The following is a 17,465-nucleotide window of genomic DNA, read 5'->3' on the forward strand; positions in this document are numbered from 1 at the left end:
TCTATAGTGGCTCTACTACGAGCTCACACGTCAAAGTTGCACTCAGGAGTTTTGTAGGATGCGCGACCTGAGTGTGTAGGTGAGGCCAGGCCCTGGCAGTCAAGCTGGGCAAGGACCCTCACACCAAGGGGACCTGGCTGGTCCTCCTCTGATGCAGGAGGGGACAGACTGATATCCCACTTGAAGAATGGGTCTTGGCGATGGCTGCATAAGCCACACCTTAATGGCACACTGTCATCTTGAAAGTGGGCAGTGAAGGTAACTGCAGTGCCTTCAAAGCCATTAGGGATTTGGGAGGAAATGTAATAAACTAGGTACAGGAGAGAAAATGGGTTAAAATGGGGTTGTAATCTCAAGAGTCTGGATTGGCCAGTAGGTTACCTAAGGGAGTCAGGTGGGCACACACCACTGGCCCATCATTTGTATTCCCACTTCTGATAAAGCCGCGGGACAGAGACCGATTTCCCTACTGCAGAGAACAAGGGACAAGTGACAACCAAGAGGCACACTTTCCAATCAGCTCCAGCTGATTCTTACCACACACTGATTTTGTCAGATCGTCATTATCTTTTTTTTTTTTTAAGGAGACGCCAGAAATCAATTGTTACGTAAACACTCACAGTTTTTAAAAATCTTTTTTTTTTTTTTAACACTGGGCTAAATGAAACACCACTGTCAGCCACCAGTTTGCAACCTCTAAGTCAGAGTTCAGTAAGTGGGAGATTTCCCAGTCACACGGAAACCCCCCAGCCAAGGGAACGGGCACAGCAGGGCTTGGTTGAGGGTGGAGGCAATAGAAGGAACACCCAGGCTTCTAACTAGAGTTGCCATGTTCTCCCGATATTGGTGGTAACACATCTCTCTTACCCCTGTGCCCTGAACCCCTCACCCTAAGCCAGTCTGTACCTCTCAGATCAGATTCTTATTATACTACCATAGGATGAATATCGGAGGGAAAAGAGATCTATTTTACCATTGAAAACTTCTACTCTGGAACAAGATAATTCTCCAAATACAAATTAAGACAGGGAGCCTGACTGCCAGCTGCAGGGTTGTTTTCACTGGGTGTAGTTCTGTATATCAATGGCCACTGTCAGGTGAACTTGTTCATGAAATTGTGGTTGATTCTATGGGAATCACTGGCCCACTGGATCCTCAAACAGACCCATCTCCAATAGAGTTGAAAGAATATAATGAAACAGGTCATGAGGCTTGTAAATGGAAGGATTTCCGGCCAAGTTTCTGCCACACTCCAACATGGGCTACAGAGACCTGGGGTGGTTCTCCCTGGTGGCTGTGCAGACAGTCCCCTAATCTATCAGTGGCATACCTGAGGTCGGAAGTGTGAATTCAATTGCTTCCTGCACCTCAGGATGAAGCACTGGCATCTTCCCAACTCCGCCATGGGACTTCTTAAGAAGCTACCCATTGTGTTTTCTTTTCCCTGAAGTTAGGCTTAATTCACAAAATGGCCACAGATCTAGCAATGTCCCTTTAAGTCCCAACATAGGTGGCCTACTATTGCTTTTTGGTTCCTTCTGTCAATTTACCAAATTTGCCCTAGGCTACAAGTTGAATGCTGGGCTTCAATGCGTTCTGCATCCTCTCCAGTAACGACACAAACATACTTTTAATATCAAAGAAGTTTAATACGCTGCAATAAAATAAGCGCCTAGAAAAAGCTCATGGAATAGATGTCAATGTTAGATAAGTCCCTCCCACACATCCTCTAGCTCCATACCCCATCCCTCCAAACCAAACAAGAAAATCTGAAACAACAAAGGAAATCCTTCCAAGCTTGGATTTCACTGAGGGCCCCTTTACCAGTAACAAGAACACAGTTTCCTAGAGGGCCTAATAGGAAAGTAAAACACAGAAGCACAAAAGGTCCACAAGATTGCAATATTTAAGAGACTTGGTACATATTCAAATTTAAAATAACTCCAACTTTTATAGCTATACATATTGTTTTAAAGCAACTTAATATATTTTAAATTTCATATATACACTCTCAAAGGTTCTTCAGGTGAGGTATGTAAACATTGTCTAATGAAAATTTTTCAATGCTTCAAACCAACAAATTCACAGCATACATTGAATTTTCATCCATAGAAGACACAGTATTTTCCTACACTCACTAACATGGTGGGAATTCCGGGCCCAAGGGATACACACTGGTCATCTGGATCGCCATTTGCAGAATTTCTCATTTCACTGCTTTTGGAAAGACCACCTTTACACAGCCCAGGAGCAATACACTTGGTACCTGGAAGGAGCTGGGCCCTCTGGAGACTCTCTCCTTGCGCGTCTGGATTGCTGGCTAAGACTCACAAGACATCTGAACCACTACGAGATTGACCTCGGCAATGACAACACTGGGAAGAACCAGAAGGACCTTAGAAGGAACGGTAGAGATTCATCTTAGAGCTCCCTGGATCCACAGTTGGATCAGCAGCCCCTCCCTTAAACTCATTCTGAAGGGTTGTGGCCCAAAAACAATAAAACCCAACATGGCACCTGAGCTTCAGTTAAATTGCATGGGCCTCCTGTGACCCCCTGGCCTCTCAAAGGCATTAACTCTAGCCTAAAGTAGGACCCTGGGCTGTGCTTTTCATACAGGTTGGGGTTGATTTCTTAATATCATAATGCATATGGGAAAATAATGCCATGAGTTCACAAAGACGACCAATGCCTGTACACAGGTATTGTCCAATGACCTTGGAGGAGCTCAATTTTGAAAACTACTTGTTCCCTGAGGGTAAACAGCAGGCTTCTATTGAGATTAAGTGAGGCTAATAAAGGGGTTATTTATTACAAGGTAATAAGACTTCGAGAGCCTCAGGCCGGAATTCTATTTCACCCCCACACAATCTACAAGGCCCCCTCCCCGCCCTCCCACCACCACAAGAAGTAGTCACCTTCCCAATGATACAACATAGGTCAGTTTCTTTCCTCTTGCTTGCTTTCAGGCTCAGCAAGGGAAAGTTTTATCCTAATGCACCCACTTCAAGCTAGAAAAACACTAGTGAAAAATTCCAAACACCATCATCATAAATACAAAAGAGAAGACATATTCCAAAAGCCTAAAAAACTACATTATTCATTAATGGTTATCTGGGTGTGGGGTATTTTTCATAAAGTTCAGGACGGTCACAAGGAGAGGCTGCTAAACAGCTTAGAAACCTGTTAGACTGGACACGCTGGGATACTTGGAAGAGCAACTGCCCGCTTTGCACAGACCTAAATGGTTTAAGTCCAGACACGAAGGGGGCTTGGACATTTCACACCCAGGTGCAGCGAAGGAATATAGGAAACGGGCTAGCTCTTAAACGTAGGTCAGATACAGTCAAAGAACTTTTTCTTGGCCATTTACAGTAAATTTTCAATGTGAAAAGTTCTTATATTAATGCTATATAGCCAAATGAGCTTTACCTCAAGTAGATTCTGTAAACCCTACAAATTCATGGAAAATTGATAATTTTTCAATCTCTATGCCAAATTTTTGGTGTGTCTGGTTCTGGCAGATCTCTCATCCATTGTTAGAGTTGTTTGATGTGGAGGAGCGTGCAGACAAACAGAAGCAAAAATTCAAGTACAGCAACCTCTCCAGCAAAGGCAAGAGGTCTTAGCAAGAGCTGTTCTACCCCCACCCTATCCTCTGAGACAAGGGCTAACGCAGAGCCCAGAATAAATGTTATTACCTAGAATCTTATTGCTTATGGGCAACACATCAGAAAGAACACCTGGAAATCTGCTCTGCAGATCTGGGGACTGACCACTGACCAGTTTATCATACATACATATATATATATTATAATATATAACACAACCAGATGAGAAGAGGGGGCGATTAAAGCTTGGATTTGATGTAACATTACAGATCAAATGCCCCAAACAGCTCTCAACCTGCTGGTTTTTGTTCTTTCTCCATGTGTGAACTGTGTTATGAAAGGAAGTCCACTGCTCAAAATATATTTTTCTACAATGCTACAATGCAAACCAACATCACTCAGAACATGAATCTGCATACAGCACATGTAATAAATATTTTTAAAAAACTATTTACAACATTATTTCTTGTGAACATTTAGATGAGAGCAAAATTTATTTCTTCTTGCAAAGGTTAAAAAACTTTTGACTGTCTCATTCAGTGCTAAATTCCCTGGCACCTAGCTATCCATTCACATTTCATCTTAAAGTCAGATTTGCTTACAAATAGTATCTTAGAAAAAACATTCTCCAGCATTACTGTTCAAGTGTCCTCCTTGTTTGTTTAGAAAAGACAAAGGGAGGCCAGAAGTAAGTATGCAAATGATGGTTCAAATGGATGACACAAATCCCTGTGTCCAGCCCCAAACTCTCTGCAGTCCTGGAGCTGCAGTTCCCAGTTCAGCCACCCAGGCAGAATGAGAATCTTGACTCCGACAGGGGTGTCCAGGAATGGGGCACAGGGAAGAGGAACATGATGGGAAAACATCTGTTCCATTACACCTACGGGTGCTCTGAATTGCAGACCAGGACTCCTGAGAAGTAAAGCTGCACACACCTTATAGCAAATGGCCTCACTCTGCACCATCAGCTATAGGAGGGGCTGGCCCACATCTGCACAGAAGCTTGCTGAGACAGGGACGGGGAGAAGGCGGTGAGCTGAAGCGCTCAGGAGCACGGTCAAGGTGCGGGAGGAAACATGCTTATCTCCCATGGTTAATGACTGAGTGCGAACAGGTGTTTTTCACAAAGGTGAGAAAGACTAAAATACATCTTAATGCTTTCCTTAGGCAGCCAGTGGTTTCTCCATATCCCACAGGTACAGGTTTGGATTTCCTTGGAGTTACAACTAAGGCTGGTCTCCCTGCACGGGCTGTTGAAATGTACAGTTGAATGTACCAACTGTGTGTGCAAAAGTGGGCTGCTTGAAGCAAGCTCTGGTGCCACGTCTGGCACAGCCAATACCGACTGTGGGAGACCTGCTTTGTCCCGGGGTGGGGTGACACTAGGGGGATGTACTCAGGTTCCCAATCCACGCTGCATCTACCCAAATACAGTGAGGGTTTTAAGGCCCTGCTCTTTTGCCTTCACTATGTTGTTTGGAGATTCAGTGGCTGAGCATGTAGCTGGGGAGGACAGGGTCTCTAGAAACAATACTTTTTTAGAAAGCCCTTTTGACAGCTATTTTTTGTTTGTTAAAATAAATATTTTCTATAGAAGCATTTGAACAGGAAAATACCACTATTTACACAGTGAAATAAATTTCACAGTGGTGCGTATAAATAGGTATTATATATACGTATTTGAAATCATAGTCACACAGTCTCCTAGAACTATTAAAACTGCAGAACTCACCGGTGAAACTAATAACCTTAAACTATGGTGGCTCTAAAACTAATCCCTACCTGTGGTATAAATATACAAAATTATGCAAATCTTGTTTGTATAACATCTTTTCCACAAACTAGCTCCCAAATACTACAGCTTTAGCTACAAGACAACATGAAGAGTAGATTATAGAAAACAATGTGGGTGAGAAAGTTGGTAAGTTGAATAGCGTTTGGACCCAGTTGCTAAATACTAGAAGAAAAACAGTTATGAAAAGAAAAACGCTTCTAATATGATATGTACATGTTCAGTGAAGCACTTGAAAGGTAAGAGACTTCCCAGAGATGCCTCCTGGAAGGGGACGGGGGGAAAAGCAGGAGAGGAAGAGGTAAGATGCCAAAGGTGGGTCCTCAAAATGAGGCGAGTCAGGCCTGACCAGGCGCAGGCTCCCCTGGCCAGGCCAGAGAGCTCTGAGCTTCGGGCTAAAGCTGCTGGTGTGCTGACCAGGTGTCATGGACGACTATGCTGGTATTTTTCAGAGTTGAGAATGTGTGATTTGGTTTAGAGGTTTAAACAGGCAAAGACCAGCCATTTATGTTCATGAGTAATGACCAAAGTTTGGGGAGTGATAAACTTGCAAATACACTGTAAAGAAAAGGGGAATTCTGGGGGTGAAACTAACATGCCCTGTGCCTGCTGGGGAGAGGCACTATTCCAGGCTGTAAGTTCACAAGTAAATTCGTTTGTGTGGAGCACTGCCATAGAGGAATGTCTCTCCATGAGAGTCAAGTTCACCCTGACTCATAAACATGAGGACAACTGCAGTACTTTTAGTGTAAAAGACTTTGTACTTTTAGCTTTAACTACTTATCCTAGTAGATCAGATCGTATGTCCACAATTCAACAAATATTCAATCAACAAAGGGAGATACATTTCTGGCTTTAATACATGAGCATTACTCAGGAATAATGTGGAACAGTAGCTGTATGCTAAGATGAACAGGCAAGATACCCTAAAATCTAAAGGGAAAGGAATGCTGCACTGCTGGACTACATGAAAAATAAATTTGTGCCTAATTGGCCGCACAATTTGATTTTGGATGACATATTGCAAGAATCAGCTTACTTTCTGTAAAAGGGTCCAGTAGAAAATATTTTATATTTTAGGCTATGTGGGCCATATGTGGTCTCTTTTTTTGTTTGTTTGTTTTTAACATAACCCTTAAAAAGAGGTACAATGCATTCCTCCAACCTCTGGCATTTAAAAAAAACCATGGTTTTATAGTTCTTTTTTTAATGAGCAATCTACTTCCATGTGGTTTGCCTACTGACCACCTCGTGTTAAACAGAATGGTTCCAGGCAGGTGAGAAAGCTTGTGTGTTACCGGGCTCGCAGGCGAGCATAACTGCACAACTGGCCCTCTGGGCACTGAGCATAAACCACCAGCGCTCTGGGAAAAGGATCAGACAAAGGGGAGGTAATGGAAGGAACTGGCCAGCTCTGGCTCAATTCCAAGGGCAAAAGCACCTGCAAAGTGTCCGAGGTGTTTCCCTGGGTCCCCAGGACAGCATGGAAAGACCTGAGCTGGGAGCAGCATCAGAGAGCTCTAGGTTTCTGCCTGAGCGTGATTTAATATCTTTAAAGAAAAGAGGTCAGACCTTCAAGTCTTCCAATCCATCTATTGTAGAATACAGTGGTTTGTTCTGACGTTTCAAGGAATGAACTATATTCAAGGCTGCCTCAAAAGTTATGCTTCCCATAATTCTGCTTGTTTTATTATTATTTATATTGAAGATGAGTTAATTATGTTTACATTTTTCAGGAACATGCTTGCTTTAAATACAATAATCTTTTTCTTTTCTTTTATTTTTTTCCCCTGAGAAGGGCTTGGGAGCAAGCATGGGGTAGAGTACTCCCACTGCTAAGATGTGAGGATTGCCTTGCTGATGCCTGACATGGACATGACTTCATACTAAGAAAAATTTCCAGTATTTCAGTAGATATTAAGCCATAGGAAGATAAAAATTCATAGTTAAGAATTCAAAATGTTAATTATCTGTTTCAAAACAACCGAAATAGTCACTGTTTTAGAGCCACTAACAAAAACTTATTCACTGATATGACATTCACTTTCACTTTGAAAACAGCACAGAAACTTATCCTTGAGTTTTTAAGGAGGGGGAGGACACCACCTTGGAAGTTGACTGGATTTGATCTAAAGATATAACCCTATAACTTCTCAGTCACAGTCAGGTTATTATGCTCCACTTTTCTATTATTCTCTCTAAAGTACTTCAAGCCTCTATTTTTCAGTCATCGGCTTGCCTTTAATAAAATTATTTTGAAAGAAGAGTATCGTGACTGAAAAAAATATCAGTGCCAAAACATTTTTATTTTCCTAGAAGCTGGCCAAAAAAATTATATAATCAACAGTGTTTTGGTTTTGTGATTGGACTTCGTTTCTCATCTGTGAAAAGACTTTTTCCATATCTAAATGTGAGGTTCAGAAAATTGAACATCCAACTGAAGTAGTCTCAACTAAGTTTGAAAGAAACAAAATCTTGGCTTATTTTAGTAATAAACAAGCCAGAGTCAGGTCTCTGATAAAAACTGGCAAAGGAGAGGCCCAGGCTGCACACCTTGAGAACTCTGGATTCCTGTTTGCTCATAGATTCTGACTAGAGGCTAAAGGTAGCCTTATTTTGGTTACTGTGAAGGGTGAGTCTCACAGGATGTGAGGCTGAGATACCTCAAGTTTCAGGAGATGGTATCTGATGTGCTGTGGCTATATAGTGTGTTATCTTTTATAGCAAGAAAAAATAAAGAAATGTAAAAAGAACTCAACTGAGGTAATATAAAGAGGAAGGAGAAGAAAAGAAGACAGAGAGGAAAAGAGGCAGAAGAAAGGAGAAGACAAATCAGGGACGATTTCTTCCTGAAAAAGGATTATTTTCTCAAGCACGGGTCAGCAAACTTTTTCTTAAAGGTCCAGACAGTAAATCTGTCAGGCTTTGTGGGCCATGTGTTCTCTGTGGCAGATACTCAGTTCTGCTAGAAAGCAGCCAGACAATACATAAACAAATGGGCATGGCTATATTCCAATAAACTTTTATTTACAGAAGAATGATTAGCCACACTTTGCAGACCTTTGACAGATCATTCGTAAGCCAAGTGAGAGCCTGCCTGGGCTAAAACCAAAAGGAGCCAGTGTGGCACTGTGGGCCAGCACCTTGGGAAATTCCAGCCTAGTCCCAGGTGCAGTGACAAGACACTGTCTTGCTGATGGTGACAGGACAGCATCTCCAGCTTGCACCACACAGCATATTGCCCTTTGCTACTTGGCTCTTAGGCTCCCCACTAATCAATGTTGTCCATAAGTGACAGTGATAGCTTCAGTCTTCACTACAGAATTAATCACAAGGGAGAAAAGAGTCCAAACTTCAATTCAAAATAACCGTCTTGAAGTGATGTGTTTTACTGATGACCTGTCTGAACAGTGAGAAATTCAGCCTCATGGTATGTGATGCATAGAGAATCCCATTAAAAGCACCACATCTGTGAAGGAATGACTAACTGCACCCTTCTATCCACACTACTGCAGGAAGGAGGCACAAAACCCATAGCCTAAGATTTTTTTTTTTAATAAGGTTTGTGTAGAAGTCTTCAATGAAGTACAGACACAACAGAACTGGCTACCTAAAGGATCCAAGGGGTTAGCAATCACAGGTTACATCTGTACATAAGGAGCCTCAAGAGTAGAATAAATGTTCGTGGCCTCCCTGCTGCGCTGCAAGATTGCTATAAGTCTGAAGAAGTGCTGGGGGCGAGGCTCTGGACCCCAAATGAAGGAGCAGTCCCCACGTTGTCCTCCAAAACCCAGGGAGCCTCAGGGGACAGAAAATGGGAGACAGAAAACAGGTCTCCTGAAGAGGGCCCAGCTCTGGGGAGCTATGGTAGAGCTTCAGTGGTTGCTTCCCAGGCATCTTCCAGCTCCTCCAGAAGCTCAGAGGAAATACCAGTGCTCCCTGGTCATCAGCGCTAGCTCCAACAGTCACTTCACTGAGTACAGACCCAGAAGCAGAATTCCTTTCTAATTTGGAGTCCAGTATGTGGGACAGAGTGCCCCTGTATTAGGCGGCAAGCCCCGGTGACAATGGCTACAGGAAGCTGGTCTTTGCAAGAGAAGAGGAAACAAAGGGAGACTTAGGTCAAAAGCAAGCCTAGGCTTGGAGGTGTCTGGCAGACAGGTTTGCCAGCATCTGCTATAATAAAAGGGCCTTCCAGAGCTGGCCCTCAGCTTGCTCTTTTTTAAATCTATCAGTAAAGTTAACTGAATCAGCAAAAATGAGATTCAATAAATATAAAAATAATTCTAAACTTTTAAGTGTCCTAATTATGTAGAATCCCAGTCTATTTAAATGTAGCCACTATTATAAAGTTGATTTTAAGATGATCCATTGCATTGTTAAGGTATATAAAATAAATGCATACACATTGATACCTTTTCTCACATGTTGCCTAGTATGGGAGAGAAGGCTATAAGCATCTGAAGTAATCTTTTAAAAATGAAAAAGAACTTAGAAAGGTAATGGAATGGATTACAAACCTGCAACTAGAAAAGTTCCACCCACTTACAGCCTCACACCTCTCTCTAACTTAATCCAAGCACCCTTACAAGGCAGTCTATATGCAGTCACTGGGGGCACCTTGAACATATGTACAGGGATCAGCACACCTGACATCAGCAAACCTCAGCCATTTAAGTCACCACAAAAACAACATCCAGTGACGACTATATGAAAAGATTTTTTTTTAAAAACTTTAAAATGACTTTTATAGATTAAATGAACCTACTTAAAACGTATTAATGCTTCTGTGCAACTTAATGCTGAGAAACGCTTGCCAACATACATACACACTCAGCAGTTTCATTAACATAGGTAGCTCCTGAATGGTCAAAGTCAAAGATATTAAAAAAAAAAAAAAAAAGACTCATGGGATAGAGGAGACATTAGAAAAAAAAAATCAAGGTTTCATTGAAGATAGTAAACTTCACTTACTATGAAGTTCAACACAATTCTCAATTTCCCATGAATCAAATGCTTTTCTCCAGTCCTATCCAATCATCCAAAGTTTTCATTATATACAGCAAATCTTTAACAGAATTGGTAGAAAATCTGTTTTATTATGATTTGGATGAGCTAATGCATGAAAAAAGGTACATCTGGGTTTATCTAAACAGATCAGAAGCAATATAAATGGAAATTTTTTAAAATAAAAAGGACAGAGTAGCAGCTGTCCATACAAGCCTATTTTGGTGACAGAGTATATTAGAGAAGCCTTATTGGTAGAGTGGCTCAATGGAGATGTCAAGTACACACTCTGTTATAACGGAGCAATGTTACAGCCACCAAGGTAAAGTCAATGCACCTATCTCAGCCCTTAAAACAACATTAGTTACAAATACTGTGGCTCTCACTTTTGAGCCATGGTACAGAGCCTGACATGACAGAGGCAGGTGTGATACTACAAGCATTAACTACTAGTATGATGCCAACCAATCAGAAAGGACACCTACTCTAAACATGTACATTTCACCTTGGAACATACCAGCTGAACATCAGCTCCTGGTATAGGGGTGTGTGTGGCCCCACTATGAGATGTTGGTGCTACTTTCTTTAACTACAAGGTTGCTCTGAACTTTATATAATTCTGTGCTGTTTAGACCTTCCTGAGTCTGGTGCCAAAGAAGTTTGGGGAATGCTCATAGAGACCCTGGGCTACATTTAAGCCATCTGGCCTATGCTAGTTACCCAGCTCATGAACACCCTATTACACTTCATGGAGAAGGAAAAAATTTACTCTAGAACTGGGGTTGGGAGACATTTGTGCCTGATAACCACATGCAAATGAACCCAAACACACATGCACATACACAGTCTTAAACTTTTCTATTCCTGGAAGTAACATTTTGGCTTTCTTTGAATATGGAAGTACTTAGGGCAAGAAAGAAAATTAGAACAGTTACTCTCATCCTAATTGTCAAATTACAGCTACAAGATGAAAAAAAGGATCCTAGATTTTTTCCCCAAAGTAGGATGAAAATCTTGTTAGTGTGCTAGCAAGCTTGCAAGGCCAAAAATGAAAAGGATGGTAAGAATCAGTAATGCAAATAATTGGGGAATGTGAGTAATTTTTAGAGGTCATAAATCAGTATTAACACCTTGTGACACACTTTTTGTCCCATGGGCACATAATTTAGAATAAATTTTTTCCTCAAATAACAAAAGATCAGAGATGAGTGACCAACAATGAATATGAATTTTTAAAAAGGGGTCAACAGAAATATTAATCCTTTATAATAATTATAAATTCCCTCTGCATTCTCCACATACCATAAAAATGATTTGGTTTAGCTTTCAAATATCATTTTAAACAAACAAACAAGACAGAGGGAAGTTCACTGCTGGGTTCTGCAAAGAAGAGCATCTGTTCATGTACAGATACTGCAGGGTGGCTGCTGAAAAGCTACTTTTATGTGCATTATGGTGGTCTTCTCGGCTACAGTACAAGTGCTTGTGCATCAAGTATAAAATACAAGCCTTTAATCACATAGATCAGCTTTTTAGCTTTTGTAAATTTAAAAACAAAAAGGATAAATAAGGCACTGTACTTTTAAAAACTAAAACTGCTTGGTTCCAAGTTTAAAACCCAAGGAACAATCAGAATATAATATATAACTTCCCTTACTCAGCCTCAGAGAAAGACTCTGCAAGTTCCCTTCTCCATCTGAGACGCATTTTCTGACATCTTAAATTGTGGTATTCTCCATTAACTGCAGGTTTGAAAGGCTTGATAAGCTTATAAAAGCAGATTTAGTTAATGCAAAATAAAGGGTTACTTCTATAGAACAGTTTTAACTCTTGGCTACCGCCCTTCCAATCACTTTGCATCCAACCGCCTCCGTTTGCTGTGGGAAGAGTCCAGCTTTGCCTTTAGCTTCCGCTTTCTCTGGGCTGCACTGTTCTCTGGGGTTTTCGTCGAGGATCTGGCTTGAGTCTTTCCACTGCTCTGCTTCCTACTTGTGGCTTTCTGTGGCCTTGAAGAGGATGCACCGGCCCCCTTTTGCTTTGCAGGTTTTGTCATTGTCTCCGAGGTGGAGGGCTGGGTGGGTCTTTTGTTTGTGTTCTCTTTTTCTTTCCTGGAGGGAGGGCAGCGCTTCCCTGGGGACTTTTTAGGGGTCTTCACTTTATTCTCTTTCAAAGACATCTTTTTGGGCAGTTGGCTGATTCTGTCCCTTGTAGCTGGCTTCTTTGCAGCGGGGGTTTTGGTGGCTCCATCAATATGCTTCTCTTTGCTGGCCTTCATTGCAGGTCCCTTGTCCTTCCTGTCCTGAGTGCTGCTGCTTTCTGTCCTCTTGCGTTTATTTTGAACTTCTGCTTTTGGTGGGATTTCAGACATCTGCTTCCCTTTCCTTCCTTTCATTCCATCGGTACTCTTGGGCTTAATGGGAAACCCATCTGCATCTACTTGCAGGGCAAGCTTGGGGGACATCAGAGGGTTGATGCATACACTCTTACAACTTTGTTTACTTTCCACAGCTGGACCAAATGGGCTTTCCATTTTCTCGTTCTTAATCAAACGCTGCTGGGCTCTGAGCTTTCCTCGAATGTTGGAATATTTCCTAAGGATCCGGGTACTGGCTGGCGTAGGCGAGCTTGTGGGAGGATGGCTATTTCTACCTTCCTTGACTTGCTCTACACTGTCCTCAGGATTGGGGCTGAGGCTAACGTCACTGCCATCCTCTGGCTCCACTTGGTCAGGATTCTCTCGAAATTTAGCCCAGAGCTTCTGTGTTTTCCAGTTGTTCTTGGCAGGAGTAGCTCCGGGAAATTTCTTCAAGTGTTTTTTCAAGCGCTCGGCCTGTAGTGAACTGGGGTACAGGCTGGAAGGAGAGTACTTCTGAAGAGGATGCTTGACAGGTGGGATGTCTCCTGGAAGACGAGTATTGAGCTTCTTCACAATGACCAGAGACCGGGTTTCAGTCGTCTCTAAGAACCATTTACAAACATTAGATAATTTAAAGTTTGTCATAAAGAGCATCTGAACAGGAGAAAATTTTTGAACCTCCAGTGAACCTCGACATTTCCGTGACCTTTTCTTGCTTTTCCAAATCTCCTTCAGTTTATCTGACTTGTTCCTTGCTCTGGGTGTTGGCTGGGCCTCTTTCTCCAGCTGGATCCAACCCTTCTGAACTTTCATGTACTGGGCATTGAAGTTGGCGATAAGCTCTTGGTTCTCCTCCTCGGCACACCATTCCACAAACTTTGGCTGGTCGTCTACCACTGTGTCCACATCATCCTCATCTAAGGGATCTCCACTCTCTGAAGCTTCATTTTCCTTTGAGATTGGCTTTTCTTGTACTGCTTCCTTTTCTGAAGTCACTTTTACTGTACCCAAGGAATCGAAAGGATGAGCATGTCTTAGGTTGTAGGTTGAAGAGGTCAGTCTTGTAAGCCTTGGTACCCATTTTGGGGGCCCAGCAGTGTCATCACTTCCATCACTTGACACCCCAAGTGTGTTAGACGGCACATCACTATCATCATCTTTATGCTGGCTGTCTGCACTATCCATCTCATTAACAACCTCCTCTGTGTCTTGTGCAGGAGCAGGTCCTTGCTTCTCTTTTGACTGTTCTGGGGAAGTACAAGGAATACTTTCAGAGAGGTCTTGAGTACTGTTCTCACTTAATTTAGACTGAACATAGATTTCCAGTTTCTCTCCAGGCAGGGGCTGGCCAGCTGTGGTTATGGGATCATTGCTGGGGAAAATACCTCCTTCTTCCCCCTTGACTTCTTTTGCTAGCATGTTTTTAAAAGTCTGCCTGGTGATTATCCCACCTCCTATGTCTTCCTCCTCAGCATCCTTCTCAGAGGGATTCCCATTGACATTTGGGTTTTCTGTGTCCTCCAGGGCTTTTGTATGGAAATCATCAGTGGGAAAGCCGTCAGGTGTTGTCCCACCAGGGTACCCTTCTTTTTTAGAACGTCTTGCACCGGGAGTTTTAGAAACCTTGATCTCAGGACAAGCAGAGGAGGAATCTGAACTTTGATTTCGTAGGCACCTCTTGGCAGAGGAAGAATCTGAAAGTTGACTTCTTAGGCACCTGTCAGAGGCCTCGGGGAATTTTTTACCTTTTCTCTTTTTGTCCAGATTCTCTTCAGGTGAGTCAATGTTTTGATCGCATATATCTTTTTCTGAAGTAGGTTTTACATCACTGTCCTCTCCCTCGAATTTTCCTGTACCACCTGCTGCCCCTCTTTCCTCCATTTCACTGGGGTTTTCATTAGAAAAAGTGCTGCTTTCCTTCAAGAGTGGGTCAGTGTCTAGCTCCTGAGTGTCACCAGTCTTGGCCTCTGTACTGATGCTCTGATCTTCCTCAGCTTTTTTCGGGCTCACAGGAGGCTCCAAGCCCACTGGGGGACTGTGATTTTCTGAGCACGGAGGACTCTCCTCTCTACTGATTGTTTCTGGAGAAGAACGAGGCCTAGGAGCAACATCCTCACTGCCTCCCTCAGAAATGCTTTCAGTAGAAGGAAGCAGGTGACAATCTTCAGGTACACTCATCTCCTTTGTATCCAGCAGGTCAACTGATTGTTGGTCTAGTTCAGGGGAAGATATCCTGCTCTCTGTGGGAGCTGAGACTACGGGGCTGCCTTCTGGCAGGTCCTCTTCAGGAAGCTGAGCAGGGAGAGGCCACTCCAGGCTGGAGGCTGTTGTTTCCTTGGACCTAGGGGAGCTGCTTGGGTTTGCATTACTCGTCATGGGGCAAACCTCAGGCTCTTGAGATTCCTTTTCAGATGACTCATCTCTGTCTCCTTCCTTGAGGGAGGTTATTTCTTTACTAGGTTCTTCAGGGTTGTCTTCTCTGGGATGCTGCACTTCTACTGCAGGTGGAGGTGCTGAAACAATAAAGGTCTGCTTAGGAGTGACCACCGCTTCTGATGCCAGTGTCGAGCAGCTTGCTTTTTCTTGAGAGTGTAAATTTCTGGCCAGTGTGCGAACGGTTGGCAGTTCACAACAGTCACCATTGAAAAAGTATCCTCGAGTACTCTTCCTGGCTGTTTTCCGAGAAGATAATATTGATCTTTGATTCTCAAAGTGGCATTCTGTTATTGGCTGGCTGATATAAACGACATCACACTGGTTATCATAATCATTTATCCTCAACCCTGAGGCCCTTTTACTTTTCCGAGCTGTCTTAATGGAGGTTGATATCATCTTGGTTCGTGAATGTCCATTAGGTGCTTTGTGGACAGGTGGCATGGGGCTGGGGGCTAACCAACCATCTTTGGAATGATCAAATTGGCCCTTATCGCTGGGATGTAAATGGTAACCCATCTTATTTCTTCCCAGTGAGTGAAGATGGTTCTCTTGCTTTGGCCTTGAATCTTGTTCACTTGCCTCTAAGTCCTGGCATAAAGGTGTTTTTGAGCCACCCTGTAAAGCATTCTCTTTGTCAGCAGTTCTAGGTGAATTCCCCATAAACCCTGAGTCCCAAGCCTCTTCCGATAAAGCTTTGAATGAATTTCTTTGAGAAACAATACAACTGTTGCTCTCTTCACTATTCTCAGCTGCCACTTTTCCTGCAATGAGATTTTCTACTAAAGCTGAACTCTGCACGTGGTCTCTACCGTCCTCGCATACTTTCACATTTGTGTCTTGCTCCTGTCCAGTGGTTGGCCCCTCCGAGATCTTAGAGATATGGTGGAAGTTTAATGAGGAAGAATTAGATGCAGTGAGGTATTCCAGAGTGGAACTATCCATTGAACTACCAGAATTAGGCTTAGTGGTTGGAAGTTCAGAGGAATCTTTCTGGACAATAGTCAAGGTATTCTCTTTTCCATCTACGGAGTTTGTTTCAGGAGGAGGCTCCTTTAGGGTCTGTTCTGTCAAGTGTGGAGGGCTGTGAGAGCCTGATGAGTCTAAGAACAAATCTACAGAAGTAGGAGACTTCATATTGAGACACACAGTATCCCTTTCCTTATGTTTGGTATCGAGCTGGGCACAGCCAGCATTGCAGGTGGAGGCATCCATTGCTCCAGAATCAGAAGGTCGCAGGTCCTCGGTGCCTGGCTGAGATTCAGTGTACAGATCGTTCAGAACACGGATGAACTGCTTCTGATGATGAGTGCACAGTTTGACCATAAACTTCTCCAGTGGGGACTTCGACTGATTGTTAGAATCTACTGCTATTGCCTCTGCTGAGTTCTCACTAGACAGACAAAGAGAAAGAAGAAATTAGTATGGTCGTTGTCCAAAGAACCATTTTTACATTTTGAAATTCACCAGTGTTACTCATGTTGCAAAGAGAATGGACACTCTGAACAAAACTGCTTCTAAGTGCCCATATGCTTTTTATTCAATAAATGAAGACCATTTACTTAAAATATAAGACCAGCTCTGTTACATTCTCAATTTTTAGTGATAACAACCTTCATACTTCTAATGTGACTATTCATAAATAATTTTTATCTTAAAGAGAAGAAATATCATTGAAAATAAATTTTTTTTTGCAAAATAAAATTCTGGCCATATTATTAACTCCAGCTGGTCAACATATACTTTTGTTTTTAGGCCTGGGTCTTTCTGTTAAGTAGTCATTGGTCCATAAGTCCACAACACTGACAAAAACTCAGACACCTTGTATTACAAATCTTGGTTTAGAAATACTTGGTGAAATGATAGTTTTAACATGGTTTCTCAGCTTAACCAATTGACTAGACTTTATAATTCTGCAAACAGTGATGCAGGAATCCTTCTATTCTTTTGGGGTGTGGAGGAATGAATAGAGATCAATAACCTCACACTTCGGATGAAAAATGAAACAGCAAGCAATTCCTAACTCCCAGCCTCTAAATGAGGAAGCAGATACGAAATCATATTGTAAACCATAAGGCTCTGTCAATGCAAGGTGGTAGTACTGTCTTGTCAAGCCCCATCTGTTACATTCTCCTCGATCTTCAATAAACATTTTACAATAATCCACAGGAAGCCAAATCTACATTCAAGGACCCTTTTCAACCATTTCTGTATATTATCTAGGATAATTCTTAGAGTTCAACCTGGACAGTGGGGATGGCAGGCA

The 17,465-nt window shown here is 42.4% G+C and overlaps 1 protein-coding gene across 9 annotated transcripts in view; it reads right to left on the reverse strand.

Annotated features, from left to right (window-relative positions):
• Positions 1 to 1,888: 1,888 nt before the first annotated feature.
• Positions 1,889 to 17,465, reverse strand: part of LCOR (ligand dependent nuclear receptor corepressor) — a 110,675-nt gene continuing 95,098 nt past the window's right edge. For all 9 annotated transcript variants that reach the window (XM_074373829.1, XM_074373826.1, XM_074373830.1 and 6 more), the window contains one exon: positions 1,889 to 16,592. In XM_074373829.1, coding sequence (XP_074229930.1) covers positions 12,260 to 16,592 — 4,333 coding nt within the window. In that variant the 3' untranslated portion in view covers positions 1,889 to 12,259. The remainder of the gene's footprint in view (positions 16,593 to 17,465) is intronic.

The sequence above is a fragment of the Camelus bactrianus genome, chromosome 11 (assembly GCF_048773025.1).
Source record: "Camelus bactrianus isolate YW-2024 breed Bactrian camel chromosome 11, ASM4877302v1, whole genome shotgun sequence".
NCBI classification, from domain to species: domain Eukaryota; kingdom Metazoa; phylum Chordata; class Mammalia; order Artiodactyla; family Camelidae; genus Camelus; species Camelus bactrianus.